The following is a 19,866-nucleotide window of genomic DNA, read 5'->3' on the forward strand; positions in this document are numbered from 1 at the left end:
ATTGGACTTGTATAATTTACATTTAACTTGTGTTTTTCTTGTGAATGTTGTGCCTCTAATGCTTGTGTTGCTGCTACAGGGAAGCTTTTCATTTTAGCTACAATAAATCTGATACATGTAATCTGAACTGAAGTATCAATAAGAAAGTCACTCACCTTGTGGTAGCTCATGTGTTTTGTATGCCAGTCATTCTGCAGCCAATGCTCTGGAGAGTTTTCTTTCACAAAGTCACTCACTCTGTTCCTAAAATCATTTGGTTTTAACAGCAGCAACTGAATAATGAAGTAACAGACTTGGGCTTCATTCCCTTCGTGGCTTCGCAAAGCCTACATTTAAAAATAATTTTCATTACAGCAGTCAGTTCTCTTGTATACAGTGGAGAAGGAGGATAGAAGACAGGCCACACACACATAATCTGGGAGCATTTAAGTTAAGATATTTCAGATACAATTTTTCCTGGTTCTTTATCTTTGTGGGGATGGGAGAAGTAAGTATGACAAGAACTATTACATCAGTGTCTTGAAAAAGTATTCAGCCCCCACAACTATTTTTATATTTTACTGTCTCATTTTCTAAAATTAAAATACATTGATATAGGATTTTTGAGCTAATCTACAAAGCATTGCACATCATATCAAATCAAAAGAACAATTCCAAAACCTGTAAAAACCAAAACTGTGAGGCTGAAAAAGTATTCATTCCCTTTGTAATTATGATACTAACTTTCCTCAGGTGCAGTATACCTTACCGACTCATCCATTTTGCTGATGTGGCTCTGAGAGGTGGTTCAACTAAGTACTGAGCAAAAGGGGATGAGTACTTTTGAACTGCTGACATTTCAGTTTTTGAATTTTTAGGTTTTCAAAATCTTCCAAAAAGCTCATCTAAAAATCAGGTATGTTGTAAAGGAAGACACCCGAATCAGAGATTTTAAAACCCTATTAATTATTGCATGGCCATAGCTAGAAAATCTCAAATTGACAATGGTCGACAATAAGAAATTTTTAGTGTTTACTCTGAGGAACACTAAGGTCACAAATAAAGCTATAAATATGTTCCAGTTTTACACATTGCATTCAAAAATATGCATTTAATTTTCAGTCTGAAATATCAAATGTGTAGCATGACTCATATTTTTTCCACTGAACTTGAAAACTGCTTAACAGTAGACTTACTAAGCACAAAATCAGTCTGTCCAAAGTGACAATGTTGTATTTCCACACCATATCATTGAGGATCTCAATGCATTTGTTCAACTGTTGCCCTCCAGCAGAGGTTGAAAATTCATAAACGAGAAAATCGGCAAATGTTCGAACATGAGCTACCAAAGCTCTAGCTCCAATTCTTTCCAATACTCTGCATTCAAAGAAAAATACAGATCTCTTTCACTATATACTATTTATAGAAAAATTACATAACTTGCAAATACATTATACATTTATACAAGTAAAAAATGTGTAGCTGCAAAATACTAGAATTCAAAAGCAACGCAGAATAAAATTTACATTTTTCAAACAAGATGCTAAGAGCTTATTACATTAAAAGAAATAAAAAATTAAGTGGGTGCAAACTTAAAGGCAAAACTACACTTTAAGGTACTAAATCAGATTGTGAAACAGAAAAATAACTACAGAAATATCTAAATCTGTTGAAAACAGGTAAATGTTACAATTATAATAGTACAAATTAATTGTACAGAAATATACAATTAAACTCTTTGTCAGGATTGAGAATTACTTGCTTTCATTCCAATTTTGTTGGTTCTGAGAAATCTAATGTAGCCAATTTTGTAAACACAAACATTTCCACAGGTGGGGGAGAAAAGTGGAAAGGAGTTGAGTTATTTTATCAGGTGATATACTCCTTCCGTGTAAACTCCCAATGCATGACCTGAGTTTTACAACACCATCCAGATTGCATTTTTCCATTTAAGAGTGCTCATGGGCCAAAATTACCAAGAATCATTAAGCTGTCAGCAGAAATAGTACAGATATACATTTAGAAGCCATTTGGGCAAGTTTTTGAATAGGAAAGCCTTAGGTGCTTGAAGGTCTAAGGTTACGTCCACACTAGACTGGATAATTTTGAAAACGCCGGTTTCGCGTAAAAATGATTGGCGTCCACACCAGTCCACATTAAAATGGGTATTTGGGCGAATCTCCTCCTACTGGGCATGCGCAGGACACACAGAAAACAAGCAAAGAGGAAATGGTATACCTGGTGCGCGTTTGTCCAGTTAGACTAGAAAAACTTAAAAGGAAATTGCCAAACAAAAGACTTGGTGCACATTTGTCCAGAAACATTTTCTACAGCCATAGTCTCTTCACCGATGAAAGGGATGACAGCTACAACTAAATGCAACAAGGCTTGTTACTGGGCAAAAGTGAAATTTGCTGTTACCTCATTTGTTTGCCTTTACTTTTGCCATGTCTTTCTGTATTATTTTGCTGTATTTAACATGTGCAATAAAACGAGTTACTGGGCAAAAGTGACAATTGCATCTATTGAATGTTTGCACAAGCAATACATTAATAAAGCACCTTGTTAAATGTATAAAACATGTCTGCATTAGTGTTATCTTGTATTTCCATACAATGTTACATTAGGCTGTTACACATCTATTGTCAGATATTGTTGTTTGGTGTTGGAGGCTGTGTTCAAGAAAACAATGAAATGCGGCGCTGCCGCCACCATTTGTTCTGGCACATCATGGCAGCGTTTTTAAAATTAGCCGGTTACCCCGTACACACTACAACGCCCAACCAGCGTTTTCAGATTTAAACACTCTGGACAGTGTTTTAGAAAAGCTCCGTTTTCAGGGGAGGAAAACGCCATTTCAGTGTGGACGGAGGGTCAAAACGAAGAGAAAAAGCCTCTGTTACGGATTTATCTGGTCTAGTGTGGACGTAGCCTAAAACAGGTATATAGGATTAGCACGAATATGTATTAATGAGGTGGGCCAGAAAGGCTGGCTTCAGTTTTGTGTGATTGTATGAAGAGTGAGCACGTGCAACCCCCTCAACTTTATGTGAATATTTTCGATACTAACATGGTCCTTAAGGCAAGGAATGCCTAATGCCCAATTATTTTCTATGTTTTATTAAACAATATTAGAAAATGGAACAGTATAGCACAATGCATGCCATTCAGACCACAATGCTCTGCAAACCTCTTAACCTACTCTAAGATCAATCTAACCTTCCCTACTACATAGCCATCCATTTTCCTTTCATCTGCGTGCACTGTTCAGCAGTAAGTGAAATGTTCTCATGCATATAGCCTTTGTTGCTGCGCAGTTGGAATTTTCTTTTATATAAATGTTAACATAATTTTGAAAGAATGCTAATATAATTTTGAAATCTATGTTAATATAGTTGTACAATACCCTGTAATTATGTGTTAATGAATATAATTCATACATTTTCTAAATAAAAAACTTACCACAACCTTTACTTTGAAAACAATAGTCAATTCAAACCTGGTAACTCATGTAATGCTCAATTCATATACTGTGGTGGTGGTGGTGGGCATGTGGGTGTAAAGTGGAATTCTATTTTGCTACGATTCAAAACAATTAGATTATAGCTAAAAACCTGCACAATGTTATTTATAAGATCTGTAACAGGAATATTCTGCAGAAAATTTCCAGTTCTTACTACTTTTTCAGTAAATTTGCATGAAGTCATTTTGTTGGTGTTCACCTGTAGCCAATCTGATTAATGTGATCAGTCTCCAACAACATTTTCCACAGTAGACAGAGGAACAGTGGTGGAGAACCCTGCATGGAGAAATGAGTAATGATATCGTTCTCATTGGTCATGGACTTCCACTTCCTATATTCTTCTTCCACGTTCTTTTTTAAATTAAATCGGCTTTCCTGAGGTACGTTGTTTTGTTTGAAAAAGGCCTAAGACAGATAAAATATTTTAAATCAACAGATTTAACAACTTCAATATATTATAAACACAGATATGAAAAACTGTGGTTGCAGAATTATTTTCAAAACTTGAGTGTATCACTATTAAACACTGGCCATGAAATCCTATTTTTGATTTTATGCTGATAGTGGATCACCTTTATACTTCAACTGCTTTAAGACCTGTTTTAATACTTTGAAAACATAGCAAAATATAAATTAGGAGCAGTAGTAGACCATTTGGTCCTTCAAGCCAAGTCCATCATCCAAATTCAGTACCCTGTTTCCACTTCTCCCCATTTCCCCTGATCTCTTTACTATTAGTCAATAGCAGCACTTATAAATTGACCTCAACTGCCTCCACAAGCTTATCATTTTTTTGGGTGAAGAAATTTCTCCACTTCTCTGTCCTAAATGGCATACCTTCAACCTGTGGCCCATTGTTCTAGACTTCCCCAAAAATCAGGAATTCCTTTCCTGCATTTTGTCTGTCCAGATCTTCTTGGATTTTTATAAGTTTCAATGAGATTCCACCTTATTCTTTTAGGCTCCAATGAAGATAAATCCAAAAGTTTCAATCTCTTTTCATTTGTTAGTCCTGCTAGCCAAGTACAAACCCCATTTCCAGAAAAGTTGGGATATTTGGAGTACTGTGACCAGTTCTGGTCGCCTCACTATAGGAAGGATGTGGAAGCATTGGAAAGGGTACAGAGGAGATTTACCAGGATGCTGCTTGGTTTAGAGAGTATGCATTATAATCAGAGATTAAGGGAGCTAGGGCTTTACTCTTTGGAGAGAAGGAGGATGAGAGGAGACATGATAGAGGTGTACAAGATAATAAGAGGAATAGATAGAGTGGATAGCCAGCGCCTCTTCCCCAGGGCACCACTGCTCAATACAAGAGGCCATGGCTTTAAGGTAAGGGGTGGGAAGTTCAAGGGGGATATTAGAGGAAGGTTTTTTACTCAGAGAGTGGTTGGTGCATGGAATGCACTGCCTGAGTCAGTGGTGGAGGGAGATACACTCGTGAAGTTTAAGAGACTACTAGACAGGTATATGGAGGAATTTAAGGTGGGGGCAGGGCTTGGGGGTCGGCACAACATTGTGGGCCAAAGGGCCTGTACTGTGCTGTACTATTCTATGTTTTCCAAAATGCAATCAAAACAAAAATCTGTGTTATGTTAATTCATGTGAACCTTTATTTAACTGACAAAAGTACAAAGAAAAGATTTTCAGTAGTTTTACTGACCAACTTAATTGTATTTTGTAAATATACACAAATTTAGAATTTGATGGCTGCAACACACTCAACAAAAGTTGGGACAGAGTTAAAATAAGATTGAAAAGTGCACAGAAAAGTCATGCTATTGTGACAATTATAGCCACCTGGGCTCTGGAGTACTTCGGAAAACCATTGTCACTCAACACAGTCCGTTGCTGCATCCAGAAATGCAACTTGAAACTATTACGCAAGGAGGAAGCCATACATCAACCGGCGAGTTCTCTGGGCCTGAGCTCATCTCAGATGGACCGAAAGACTGTGGAACCGTGTGCTGTGGTCAGATGAGTCCACATTTCAGCTAGTTTTCGGAAAAAATGGGCTGCGAGTTCTCCGTGCCAAAGATGAAAATGACCATCCAGATTGTTATCAGTGAAAGGTGCAAAAGCCAGCATCTGTGATGGTATGGGGGTGCATCAGTGCCCACGGCATGGGTGAGTTGCATGTATGTGAAGGTACCATTGACTCTGAGGCATATATTAGGATTTTAGAGAGACATATGTTGCCATCAAGGCGACGTCTCCTCCCGGGACGTCCATGCTTATTTCAGCAGGACAATGCCAGACCACATTCTGCACGAGCTACAACAGCGTGGCTTTGTAGACACAGAGTACGTGTGCTTGACTGGCCTGCTGCCAGTCCAGATCTATCTCCTATTGAAAATATATGGCGCATCATGAAGAGGAAAATCAGACAATGGAGACCACGGACTGTTGAGCAGCTTAAGTCTTATATCAAGCAAAAATGGACAAAATTTCCAATTGCAGATCTACTACAATTAGTATCCTCAGTTCCAAAACGATTAAAAAGTGTTATTAAAAGGCAAGGTGATGTAACACAATGGTAAACATGCCTCTGTCCCAACCTTTGTTGAGTGTGTTGCAGCCATCAAATCCTAAATTTGTGTATGTTTACAAAATACAATTAAGTTGGTCAGTAAAACTATTGAAAATAATTTCTTTGTACTTTTGTCAGTTAAATAAAGGTTCAAATGAATTAACATATCACAGATTTTTGCTTCAATTGCATTTTGGAAAATATCCCAACTTTTCTGGAAATTGGGTTTGTAATAAGTCTTGTGAACTTTCACTCCACAGCAATCACATACTTCTCAGATAAGGAGACCTAAACTGAACTAATAGTTAAGGTATCGTCTCACAAAGACTCTGTACAACTGTAGTAAGGCACCTCTGCTTCTGTGTTGAATTCCTCCCACTACGAAGGCCAATATTTACCACTCCATCCACCTGTTTGTTTACTTTCATCTACCGGTGCAAAGGATTCACAGGTCTCACTATATCTCCCCTTTTCCTATTTTATTGCTATTTAAATCATAATCTGTCTTCCTGATTTGTCATTATAATAGCCTTACAATAAAGTGAAACAGTATTAAAAAATATTGGGGCAAATAAAAACAAGTTCTGAATTGAAACATTTCTTTGAAGGTGAAGAAATGTAGTAAGTCTTATTCTGAATTTTACCACTGAGTTGCAAAGAATATGCACTTTAAGCTACTTGACTACCACCATAGAAAATCTCTTCTATATGGTTGTACTCAGAAATATAGATAATTTTGATGGGTATTGCGGTATCATTCTAAGTGAATTGTTTAAGTGGCAAAGGTAGACAGCTCTTTCATGAGCATGTCAGATTCCAGTTATATCCACCTTTTCCTTTAAGTTAGCTTCCTTTCACCAAGTGAAAATCAGAATGCAGAATGGAAGAATATGTTCACAGAGTTTTAATAATTTGACTCAGGATCAGGAGTGCTCTAATCAAAGTACATTTAGAACTTTCCATCCATGTCTATTTTTCATCTTATCGCCTCACAATTTATCGCTTTGTTCAGTCAGAACACACTGGAATCACTTTAAAAGACCTAATGTGATTGACAACATTTGTGGAAGGATTAGAGCTTGAGCTTTTGCGTTTCGTTAGCTAAGAATAAAATCAAAAAACAGAAACAGGAAGAGAAATGCTGCACAAGTTTCAGAGAAATGTGAATTTAGTGGGAATACTTTGGTAGTCATTGTTACTTTCTTTCACCGGTAAGGCTGCTCGTTATAGAATTGTTGTAGCTCTTATTGTAATTTATAGCTTTTTAATACATTATATATTGCAATGTATTACTGCTGCAAAACAACAAATTTCATGACATATTCCAGTGATATTAAACTTGGTCTAATTCTGATGCAAGAAATAAAATTAACATCTCAAGATGATGATTCCTCAAAAGAAGAAAAAGTTATAAAGATTTAAGCAGGTACAGAGGCTGGGGAAGGGGAAAGGGAAGCAGTACCAGGAATGTTCAAGTGATAAAAGGGACATAGGAACAATTAGAAGAACTAAAGAGGTATGAATTAGCACAACATTGGTTCAAAGAAATGTGGGCAATGATTAATATCTGAGATTATTGAGCACTGGGAAGATTCCAGAATTACATTGAGAATTGATTTCTGTTCCTACAGTTTGCATTGGACTTAATCAAAAAGTACATCCAAGAACAGCAGAATCAGATTCGTAGCCTGTCCTCATAGACACCTGAACTATTTCTGATACTTCTATTCCTTTTCTGGATCTGTCTGTCCACATCTCAGTCGACAAACTAACCACTGATAAGCTGATTGAAAACCCAGGGCCTCCCACAGTTACCTCGGTTCACCTTTTCCCACCATCCCTTTCTCTCAGTTCTCCATCTCTTCCACATTTGTTCTCAAGGTGAGGCTTTCCACTCTAGGCCATGCTTCTTCAGGAAATGTGGCCTCCCTTCTGCCACAGTTGGAGCCCTCATTCACATTTCCACCTGTCAGTGCTCAAACCTCCTCTCCCAGGCCAAGCAGAATTTTCTAGTTTTCACCTTTCACCCCACTAGCTATTGAATTCAGCATATCATCTTTTGCCATTCTTGCTACCTCCAACAGGATCCCACTACCACACATATCTTCCCTCCCCATCGCTTTCTGCTTTTCAGAGACCACTCTTTCCAAGATCAGCTATGCTACTCATCCCTTCCATGTTCTCTGCACTTTCCCCTGCAACTGTAGGAGGTGCAACACTTGCCCCTTCACCTCCTTCTTTAGTAACATTCAGGATCCTAAGCAGCCTTTCTGGGCGTGCAAAGATCAACCTCCAACTTTTGTCTGCTTCAGTCAGTGTTCGCGATGTGGCTTTCTCTACAGCGTTAGAACCAAGCACAGACCAGGCTACCAATTTGTAGAGCTTCTGTGTTCTGCCTACAACAGCCCATTTGAGCTTCTGGTCAAAAGTCTTTCAATATCCTTTCTCTTCCCACACTGATCTGTCTCTCCTCAGCCTTTTTCACTGCTGTGATAAGGCCAAAAGCAAACTCAAACAACATCTTGTATTCCACTTGGGCAGCCTACACCCAAATGGCATGAAGACCAAATTTTCTCATTTCAAACAACTCACACCCCTTGTCTTCTTTTCCCACTCACTCCTGTCCTTCCGGGCGTCCCCTCCTTCTGATCACTTTTTCCTTCCCTCCAAGACTCTTCACTCACCCTGATCTGGTTTCATCTGCATCAGAAGGATTTCTTCTTCCTTCTCCCTTGGCTCATCTCTCCTTTCCCCCTTCCACTTAGTTCCATCTGCCCATTAGCCCATAATGTCTGGTTCCACCCATCACAAAACAGCCTATTTCATCCTTCCCTATCAACTCAATACACAAGCTATATTCTCTCGACATTCTACATCTTGAAAATAACATTACTCCCACTGGGGAGGAGATACAGCAGCTTGAAGACCTATACTCAAATGTTTTAGACAGCTTCTTTCCCTTCTCTATCAAGTTTCTGAATGGTCAATGAACACTACTTGTTTTTCCTCTTTTGCACTATTTATTATTTTTTTGTAACTTATCGCAGCTTTTATGCCTTGCACTGAATTACTGCTGCAAACAATAAATTTCACAACATGTCAGTGATAATAAACCTGATTCTGATGGTGACCCTCTCTTTACCTCAACAAATGCTGCTTAACCAGTTGAGTTCTTCTAACAGTTTGTTTTTGCTTTAGATCATATTAATGTGCAGTGAATTTAAATGAAAGACAACTGGAAGCTAAGGTTCACATTCGTACTTAACAGTAAGATATGCAAAACAATCCCTCACTCTGCTTCGAGATTCTTCAATGGAAAGGAGATCCTTACAGCAAGCAGAAACTGAAATGAGTAATTGATAATTCACCTGGAAAGAGCTTAGAGGGTCAAATTGTGGGAAAAGGCAGGCATTTAAAATAATGTTATTCACTTGGGACAAAAGATTACCAAAAAATAATCCATTTATAGTAGCCTGTAAATCAAATTTGCTAAACTAACTTTGATTTGGCGTTGGAATGATGCCTGAGGTTGCTTTACATTTTCTTTGTCTCTGTGACTGTTGAAATCACTTCAACATTTTGATTACAGTAAAAAAAATTGAAATTTACCTTTCTGATAAGTTTGATATGAAAACATAATAAATTTTAAAAAATTACAAATAATGAAACCATTACATGATTTTTTTATTTTCATACTTGGACAGGAATATGTTAGATATATATGATGTTTAATTTTCAAGGCGTTGTATTTCAAATTTTATTTGAAGTTCACTACTTAGAAATATTTACACATATGATTTAAACTAGCGCTCAAACAAGCAGAATGGGGCCGACCTTAGAAGCTATCTCAAGTTAGTAACAAATTATCTATCCTTAAAGAGCCTTCTTTGAAACTTATGTCTAAAGCTTAGACAATCATAGGTAAAGCCCTCCCTGCCATTGAGCACAACTACATGAAATGTCACAGAAAAGCAACATCCATCCACCCAGGACATGCTTTCTTCTCACTGCTGCTACCAGGAGGATGATACAGGAGCCTCAGAGCTCACATCACCAGAGAGAGAAAAAAAGAAAAAATAAAAAAAAACAAATAAGGGATGGGGTGAGAACGGGAGGAGGGGCATTAGCGGAAGTTAAAGAAGTCTTTTTTCTCTCTCTGTCCCTCTCACAATCACTCCTTGCCTGCTCTCCATCTTTCTCTGGCACTCCCCTCCTCCGTTTTTTCTCCCTAGGCCTCCTGTCCCATGATCCTCTCCTTTCTCCTGCCTTTAATCCCATTTGCCAAACAACTTTCCAGCTCTTAGCTCTATCCCTCCCCCTCCTGTCTTCTCCTATCATCTCGGATCTCCCCCTCCCCCTCTCAAATCTCTTACTATCTCTTCTTTCAGTTAGTCCTGACGAAGGGTCTCGGCCTGAAATATCGACTGTGCTTCTTCCGATGGATGCTGCCTGGCCTGCTGCATTCCTCCAGCATTTTGTGTGTGTTGCTTGAATTTCCAGCATCTGCAGATTTCCTCGTGCTTGCGGTCTTTTATTGACTCGTTATGGTTATTATTCTATTATGGATTATCGAATAAGCCTGCCAGAAAATTAATCTCAAGGTTGTGTATGGTGACATATATGTATTTTGATAATAAATTTACTTTGAACTTTGAAATAAAACAGAATACTTCAGATTTTTACAGATGCATGATAAAAGCATCTTATTCAGATGCATCAAAGCTTGGAAGGGCAAAGACAAACCTTCAGAGAGTTATGAACAAAGCCCAGTCAATCACAAAAACCAGCCTCCCCTCTACTGACTGTCCACACTTTCTATTGCCTCAGAAAGAGAGCCACAATAGTCATGGACCTCTCCCACCTTGGTCATTCTCTCTTCTCCCCTCTCCCATTTGAAGATAGAAAACATGTTACCAATAGGCTCAAGGAAATACTTAACCCCACTGATACAAGACTCTTGCATAGATCTTTTATACAATCTAGAGGAATTCTTGATCTCACAATCTACCTCTTTGTGCTCTTGCAATTTACTTGTTTACCTGCACCACATTTTCTCTCTAACTGTAACACTACATCCTGCATTCTGTGTTTTTCAAGCAACACACATAAAAGTTGCTGGTGAACGCAGCAGGCCAGGCAGCATCTCTAGGAAGAGGTACAGTCGACGTTTCGGGCTGAGACCCTTCGTCAGGACTAAATGAAAGAAAAGCTAGTAAGAGATTTGAAACTTACTAGCTCTTCTTTCAGTTAGTCCTGACGAAGGGTCTCGGCCTGAAATGTCGACTGTACCTCTACCTACAGAAGCTGCCTGGCCTGCTGCATTCACCAGCAACTTTTATGTGTGTTGCTTGAAATTCCAGCATCTGCAGATTTCCTTGTGTTTCTGTGTTTTTCCCCCTTTTTGTACAGAGTACTTCCTTTATATACTTATGTATGGAATCTGTCCAGATGGCATCCAAACAGAAGCTGTTCCCGGTACATGTACTGTAAATCTCAGTACATGACAATAATAAACTAATAAGCTAATTAAGAATTTTATTTGCATGGCTACCAACTTCTGTGCTATCACATTTAATATTTACCTCCAAAATCTCCAAATGATAACCTTACCTGCAATGGAGCTGGAAAACAGCTGAGAGTGTGGGAAGCCCAGTTGTGAGGGGTGAAAACCATAATTGTCTGTAGAATGTCTTTACACCAGGTACCTTGTATAGATTCTGACCCTGTAAAAAAGTCTATATATATTTTTAAAAAGACATGATAAGCAATAAGAATAGCAGGTAATGCAGAAGTACAAGGGCATGGGCGTACATGAAGACAATAGTGAATCTGAAAACCAGCACTTGGCAAACATGACCCAAATTCCATAGCTGCAGCAAGCCACCTGCGCTTATCTACCCACTAGCCCTGCTCTTACGATGAGGGGAATTGCATGGTGAGAGTTTTCCGATCGGCAAGGTGCTGTTCAAATCCACAGAACTACATAAGCAGGCCTTTAAACCACTCTCCAGGATGAAAATGGCTGCCAAACTGCTGAATGGTTGGAAATGTCATACATTCTCTTAACAATAGCAACTAAATGACTTCAAAAAACACTAAATAAGATTGTACAGAAAAAAATTAACACATATCAATTGAAAATATAAACTATTTTTCTGCCTCATAGTGGTTCATTCAAACTATTAACCCTGTGCTAGGACTAAAGGCTGATTTATATTTCTGCCTCAACTTGATGCTATAGGTACGGCGTAGCCGCGAACCCTACGCAGATCCCTACGCCGTAGCCCGACGTGCACCTCTCCCAAAACGTAACTACGTGTCGCAGAAACAATTGTGATTAGTCTGCTTGGTAGCATCGCATTTCCTCCTACGCTGCAATAGCTTCCCATTGGGCAACTGTAAGGGCAGGGAAGGAACTCTCGCTGCAATGCTTTCCATAAAGCTTTACAGACCTCTGAAATTATGGAGGACACATTTCGGTTTCACAAAAAAAGACGCTCACTTTAAACTTGTTTACCCTGAGAAAGACTACCGTGAGGCCTTGCACGGGCAGGTCTGTGCGCATGCGCGACGTACCCAAATTGCAGAGCGACGCAGACACACCAACGCACAAGTATAAATGCTCACAAGGCGCGTAGGCCACTTGCGTAGGTTACGGTGTCCATTTGACGCATAAGTATAAATCAGCCTTAAGCTAATACAAACTTAGTAGAACATCTACTGGCAAGCTGCAGAAGGCTGATTCATTGAGACACAGGGCCATTTGTGACTAGGGCTAGGCAGTCAGGAAGCCTGGTGAACAGAAGGTTGGTCAGGTGAGGATTGTGAATCAGGGGCGAGGCTAAATTACTACCATAGCCCAAATGGTGCTTACAGAAGACTGTGAGGGATATTTTGGAGTTCAAGGACAAGCAGGTAAAGCAAATGACTAAATGGACACTCACACAGCTTGAGTTTACAGTACTGGACCAGGACTGCTTAAGAAGGTCCCAGTCAGGGTAGAAGCAAACTTTCACCGAACATTGGGACCTTAATTAAATGTTACAGAAAAGCTCAAAAATGGCATCTTAGTATGCAGTCACGCTCAAGATTCTTCATGTACCGTATGCTTAATGTGCATTGCAGTTAGAAATGTGGACTCCTAGCAACTTGCATGAAATCTTCAATTTTCATTAATATTTTTAACAGAAATTGGATCTCATGTAATATTGGATAATTTACTCAAAATAATCTCAGTCTAACAATGGATAATGCAAGATATATTTATAAAAAGCTGAAGCTACATATTAGTACTTACCGGTTACATGTGTTGCTCTAGCTAGAGTAAGAATTAGTGCTCTGTTAAGTTCCTCAGACTCTGCGGATAGAACTGTTTTGGGATCACTGAGAAAACGAGTAAACTGGGGCTGGACTTCAGAACTGCCCAAAGCAGTGATGAGCCGGAGAGCAGTGCTTTCAACACTAAAATGGTCAAAGATAAAACTGTAAGTAAACTACAGTCTTGCATATAATTCCATATTCCAGCTCTTACCTAGATAAGATTTATGAACTACCGCCCACCCCTCCTCTGCAATTTTGTCAGCTCTTAAAAGAAGCCAATTATAATCTCACTCCAAGTAGATTCTTCCATAAGTAAAAAAACCTACATAAACAATCCACTAAGAGGACTACAAACTTGTCGGTGTGTGTGTGTGTGTAACACTCACACAAATAAACAAACAATGGGTGCCAATGAACAAATGACATTAGCTAAAAGAAATATTACAATTTCTAACATACTGTTTTGAAAACCTAACTCATTTATTAATAGCAACACACATCAAAGTTGCTGGTGAACGCAGCAGGCCAGGCAGCATCTCTAGGAAGAGGTACAGTCGATGTTTCAGGCCGAGACCCTTCGTCAGGACTAACATTTATTAATATCTTAGGGGAAGCACATCTGTCACCTCTTTTTGACCTAGCCTACAAGGTGCTTCATTTTCACACCAATTTCCTCTGAAATTACCAGGCTTAGTTTAAAAAAAAGTGATTCAAGGAGGCTTGCCACATCCTCTAGCCATTTAAGATTTTAATTAAATTTGAATGAAATATGACCTTTTGAAACAAAAGAGATGACAAAAAAGGTACTTTCACTTTTGTGGAAAAAGTGATGAAAATATAAGTGTATCAGAACTTATTCAACATTGTGGAATAAGATTTAGTGTTCAGATTAACATGGAGGATAAGAAATCCCCTGACACAAATCCCAATAAGAAAGTATAGCTCATGTTTGAAATATCTCTAATTGAAGTAAACCCAAATTTAGGTTAGAGTTCCTACAAAGGTAGCAACTTGCTGATTATTTTTAAAAATATAAAATATAGTCTGTTAAGGCTTTAGTTAGTGGTGGCAATTCTTTCCGTTCATTTGCAACCTCATTTGTATAACAGTAATTTCAACAGTAAAATTAAATTGCAGACATCACAATTACACCAATTCCCCAAAACTCAATGAGGAGAGCATCAGAACATTATAATTATTTGGTCTTCCAAATTTCAAGTGAATGATCGCAAAAATGGTGTATTAAACAAGAGAATACAAATGAATTGTATTGCTCTAAATTAAAACAAAATCAATGACAATGGAGGGGAGGACCCCAATGCCTTCTCATCATTCAAGACAGCTATTCAAAATGACCCACAATGGTTTTGAAAAGCCATCCTGAATGATAAGGAAATGAACAGAATGCATTTTCCTTCATAAGTAGTTGGTTACAGAAAATGGCTACAAACCAAAGCAACCAGAGTTTATCCCATTCTCACACTGAAGAGCAGCACTCAGTAGCCACATTATTAGGTACCTTCTGTATCTAATAAAGTGGTCAATGAGTGTATGTTTGTGGTCTTGTGCTCTTGTAGCCCATCCACTTCGTTGAGTTGTGTGTTCAGGGATGCTTTTCTGCACACCATTGTTGTAATGCGTGGTTATTTGAGTTACTGTTGCTTGAACCAGTCTGGCCATTCTCCTCTGACCTCGCTGATTAACAATGCATTTTCACCCTCAGTACGGCCGGTCACTGGATGTTTTTTCCACACTATTCTCTGTAAACTCTAGACATAGTTGTGTATGAAAATCCCAAATCAGCAATTTTTGAGATACTCAAACCAATTCAGACAAAGCATCATTATCTTTCCAGAAATGCTCCCTAACCTTCTAAACATTCCCAGCATTTCTCGTTTTTAGTTCAGAGTTCCAAGTGTTTAAACTAAGCACTGAAGCTTTGTTTAGTAAGAAACAAAAATGTTCCTGTGTTCCTATGGTGGGAGAGTCTAAGACCAGAGGACACAGCCTCAGAATAGAGGGGTGTCCTTTTAGAACAGAGATGTGGAGGAATTTCTTTAGCCTGAGAGTGGTGAATCTGTGGAATTCTTTGCCATAGGCAGCAGTGGAGGCCAAGTCTTTATGTATATTTAAGGCAGAGGTTGATAGATTCTTGATTGGTCAGGGCATGAAGGGATATGGGGAGAAGGCAGGAGATTGGGGCTGAGAGGAAAAGTGGATCAGCTATGATGAAATGATGGAGCAGACTTAATGGGCCAAATAGCCTAATTCTGCTCCTATACCTTATGGTCTAATCTAAAGTAATTTACATACATTTTAAGCACAGGGTTGTAATTGATGGTTTAATAAACATTAGAAATGATGAAAAAAAAAATCCCTTACTGAAGGTTACAAGTAGCAAAGAGTTCCTTCACCGATTAAGGCATTTGCAACAAAGCAATAAGTTTTTGTAAGTGGGGAAAAGAGATTCATACCATCAGTAATCAAAACGTAAAAGTTTTACTTCAGATTCCTAATGAGGCAGGACTGTATCACTGAAAAAGAGATACAAGTATTTGAAATGGAGAATATAAGTGCTATGGAAGAAGACAAGGATGTTGAAATAAGATAGCTCTAGATAAGGTGCAGGCTCATTTCTGTGTTAAAACTTCCATTCTTCATTTAAAGTCCACTCAACAAAAGCAAGGTTTTAAGTTTTGCAGAATTCTCATCACTGCCACAATATTATTTCTATTTAAAGAAGCATGTATTGAAATACGACCTTAGTTATAATAAATAACTTACCACAGGTGAAGTTGATTCTGATTGGTATGTGGCACTGCTGCCAAAGAATGAAGATGACTTAATAGTTGTACTCTGTAGTGGGGCTGGATATGATGCATGCGGTAGCTAAACATCTCCAGCAGAGTGTGTAAGATCCCCCAGGCATGTGACTTGAAAACATTTGGTAAAAGCTGGCCTAAAGGGGAAAAAAAAAGTTAAAATTTGTGCACAATGAGGAGTTTATTTTCCTCAAAAATATATGTATTTTACTTGAGCTAAACCCAATGCCCCAGGATGAAAGATCAGAACTTAAGGATAGTAATACTGTTAAAGAAATCTCATTCTTAATTATCTAATGGTACAAATGAATCTTTAACATTTAATTAAAATTCCACTCTCACAACTGCACTGTGTTACAACTAGCAAAAATATTGGTATGCACAGCAAAGGGCAATTCTAGAAAATAGAAACATTCTAAATTTTGTTTAAGAACTTTTTGGCATATGCACAACTACAGCCATCATACGCTTGAATGAATTAACTCTATTTTATTAATCCATTCTCTACATTCCATACAATGAATCTTAACTCAATCCATGAATGAATTCTGTTAAACTTTGGTAGATCTAAACAGGTTCTAGAAGTTATTGCACTATTAAGAGACTATTGCCATTTTAGTAAAGATGAAAATTGTCCTAATTTTTCTTCATCTTTGCAGCACTGAATATTTTGACATATGGAGTTTATCCATATTTTTATTCTGCCCGCAACAAAATTAGTACATGATCCAAACATTACAGATACTAGAAAACTGAGGTAATTATTTTCTCAAAACACCAGTGTGTGGTCTCTGAGTGCCATATTTTCAAAAATGTCAAATTTACAGGAAATGGACTACGAATACTCCAACTTTATGATTTAAAAGCATTACATAAAATCAGAGAAATATATAAGATTTCCTTCTACAAGTTTGACAACAGAAGCCCGAGAAATAAATCTACTGCTTTATACTGATTCTCAAGATTTTACACTTGCATGTAGATTAGAGGAAGACTCCAAGTCCCAATTCAAATTAGCGAAGCTCTTTCTGAGCTTCAATAGTTTGGGCTGATGGAAGAAACTTTACAAGTCTTCCATCAGCCCAAATTATTCTCTTAGCCCCACTGAATTCAAAATGTTTTTCCACTCTAAACTTAAAAACATGCAACATTAATTTTCAAAGTACTTCGTATATTTAGACTTCAATGATACACTTACTGATAAAACCTTTAATTCCAAGGGATTCGATCTCCATATAAACTAAAAGACGACTGTAAGTTTCTACCAGAGCAGGAGCTAATGCTAGGCTTGATTTGGCATGAGCTAGTTTGATCACCCTTGTAGCTATACTGTGAATGAGGCTGAAAGACAGAATATTTAAATCAACACTCAAATATTACATAAATCATGGTAAAGAATAGCAGTAATGTTCTTTATTTATTGCCTATAATGATATTCATGCAAACAAGTAATTAAAATACCAATTGCTTGACAGGCAGACAAAAAAATACTAATTATGTGGAATGTAATAAAATCACTAGCTACCATGGTGTTATTACTAAAATAAATAAAGCAATACTAAATTGAAACTAACATTGTTTGAGTCCAAGAAACATCTTTAAAACTGGCATTAAGGTAACTCATTTCTCCGTAGGCAACATTCATTTTTAATAGGAAATACATCCTCTAATACTCCAAGCTTTTCATTATTAAAACCATTTATTCTTGTATAGTCTTTTGACTTCACTAATATTTTGTTGTATTTTTAAAACTAATCCTTATATTGGGGCGGCATGCACAATCATTTTAAAGTTCCAGGTATTACCGATCAAAGTTCGATCCCCACTGGTGTCTGTAAGGACTTTGTACGTTCTCTCTGTGACCACGTAGGTTTCCTCCTGGTGCTCCAGTTTCCTCCCAAAGATGTACTGGTTAGGGTTAGTAAGTTGTGGGCTTGCTATGATGGCATCAGAAGTGTGGTGACACTTACAGGCTGCCCCCAGCAAATCCTCACTGATTTGATTTGATGCAATTTACACCTTTCACTGTATGTTTCGATGTATTGATAAATATTTGACAAATAAAGCTAATCTTAATCCTTTAAGAACTGTTTCTTCCTATCACTATAAGATATCCCAACTAAGGATTAATAACAATGAACATGATAAACCTTAACAACAAAAAATATTGTACTGTAGTTGATCAGGATTTAATTCTAGTCACTACCTCATTTTGGCATGAACTGTTAGTGAATCCAGTAAGTTCATAGGCAAGGGGGTAATAGACCCTGAAGCTGTGCAATTTGTTCCTGGAAGAGATATCCTCAAGCTTCCATTCCCATATATTGTTTCAACCAATACTCCCATTGGCAATGTAAAGTATTCGGAATTAGTGGAATAAGCATTGCACAGCAAGGCAATCTTGTAATCATTCATCTGTAGGCTTTTATTTCTCAAACTTTGTTGCAAAAACCTGCATTGGAAATAATTAAACACAATTAATTAACTTTTGTTTATTTATTAAACATTGAGAATTGAGTCTTGTGAAGAGAAATGTGCATTTTTATTTTCCAAGGACAATATCTCAAGCTACTGTGGGAAGCTAGCGAGGAGACTGCTGAGCCTCTGGCAATGATCTTTGCATCATCAATAGGGACCGGAGAAGTACCAGAGGATTGGAAAATTGTAAATGTTGTTCCCTTGTTCAAGAAAGGAAGTAGAGATAGCACAGGAAATTATAGACCAGTGAGTCTTACTTCAGTGGTGGGCAAGTTGTTGGAGAAGATCCTGAGAGGCAGGATTTTATGATCATTTGGAGGGACATAATCTGATTAGGGATAGTCAGCATGGCTTTGTCAAGGGCAAGTCGTGCTTTATGAGCCTAAATGAATCCTTTGAGGAGGTAACAAAAACACATTGATGAAGGTGGAGCAGTGGATGTAGTGTATACGGATTTGAGTAAGGCATTTAATAAGATTCTCCATGCAAGGCTCATTCAGAAAAAAATGAGGCATGGCATCCAAGGAGACCTTGCTTTGTGGATCCAGAATTGGCTTGCAAAGGGTGGTTGTAGATGGTTTGTATTCTGCATAGAGGACAGTGATCAGTGGCGGTCCGCAGGGATCTGTTCTGGGACCCTTCCTGTAATTTTTATAAATGATCTGGATGAGGAAGTAGAAGAGTGGGTTAGTCAGTTTGCTGAGGATACAAAAGTTGGGCGTGTTGTGGATAGTCTGGAGGGTTGTCAGAGGTTACAACAGGACAATGATACGACAAAGAACTGAGCTGAGAAGTGCCAGATGGACTTCAACCCAGGTAAGTGTGAAGTGGTTCATTTCGGTAGGTCAAATTTGAAGACAGAATATAATATTAATGGTAAGAATCTTGGCAATGTAAAGGATCAGCAAGAGCTTGGAGTCCATATCCATGGGACACTCAAAGCTGCTGCGCAGGTTGACAGTGTTGTTAAGAAGGCTTATGGTGTGATGGCCTTCATCAATGGTGGGATTGAGGACTAAAGCTGTAAGGTAATGTTGCAACTATACAAGACCTTAGTTAGACCCCACTTGGAGTACTGTGTTCAGTTCTAGTCACCTCACTACAGGAAGGATGTGGATATCTAAGAGACAGAGTGCAGAGGAGATTAACAAGGATGTTGCCTGGATTGGAGAGCATGCCTTATGAGAATAGGTTGAGTGAACTTGGTCTTTTCT

The 19,866-nt window shown here is 38.2% G+C and overlaps 1 protein-coding gene across 4 annotated transcripts in view; it reads right to left on the minus strand.

Annotated features, from left to right (window-relative positions):
* med23 (mediator complex subunit 23) overlaps positions 1-19,866 on the minus strand; it is a 96,696-nt gene that overhangs the window by 24,670 nt on the left and 52,160 nt on the right. For 3 of the 4 annotated variants that reach the window (XM_063034757.1, XM_063034774.1, XM_063034768.1), the window contains 8 exons: positions 18,381-18,626; positions 17,373-17,515; positions 16,137-16,311; positions 13,330-13,493; positions 11,643-11,767; positions 3,702-3,907; positions 1,176-1,356; positions 156-326 (listed from right to left, as the gene is read on the minus strand). In XM_063034757.1, the coding sequence (XP_062890827.1) occupies positions 156-326; positions 1,176-1,356; positions 3,702-3,907; positions 11,643-11,767; positions 13,330-13,493; positions 16,137-16,311; positions 17,373-17,515; positions 18,381-18,626 (1,411 nt within the window). The remainder of the gene's footprint in view (positions 1-155; positions 327-1,175; positions 1,357-3,701; positions 3,908-11,642; positions 11,768-13,329; positions 13,494-16,136; positions 16,312-17,372; positions 17,516-18,380; positions 18,627-19,866) is intronic. The other variant, XM_063034762.1, reaches the window with a different exon arrangement.

Source organism: Mobula hypostoma, chromosome 2 (assembly GCF_963921235.1).
Source record: "Mobula hypostoma chromosome 2, sMobHyp1.1, whole genome shotgun sequence".
In the NCBI taxonomy this organism is placed as follows: Eukaryota; Metazoa; Chordata; class Chondrichthyes; order Myliobatiformes; family Myliobatidae; genus Mobula; species Mobula hypostoma.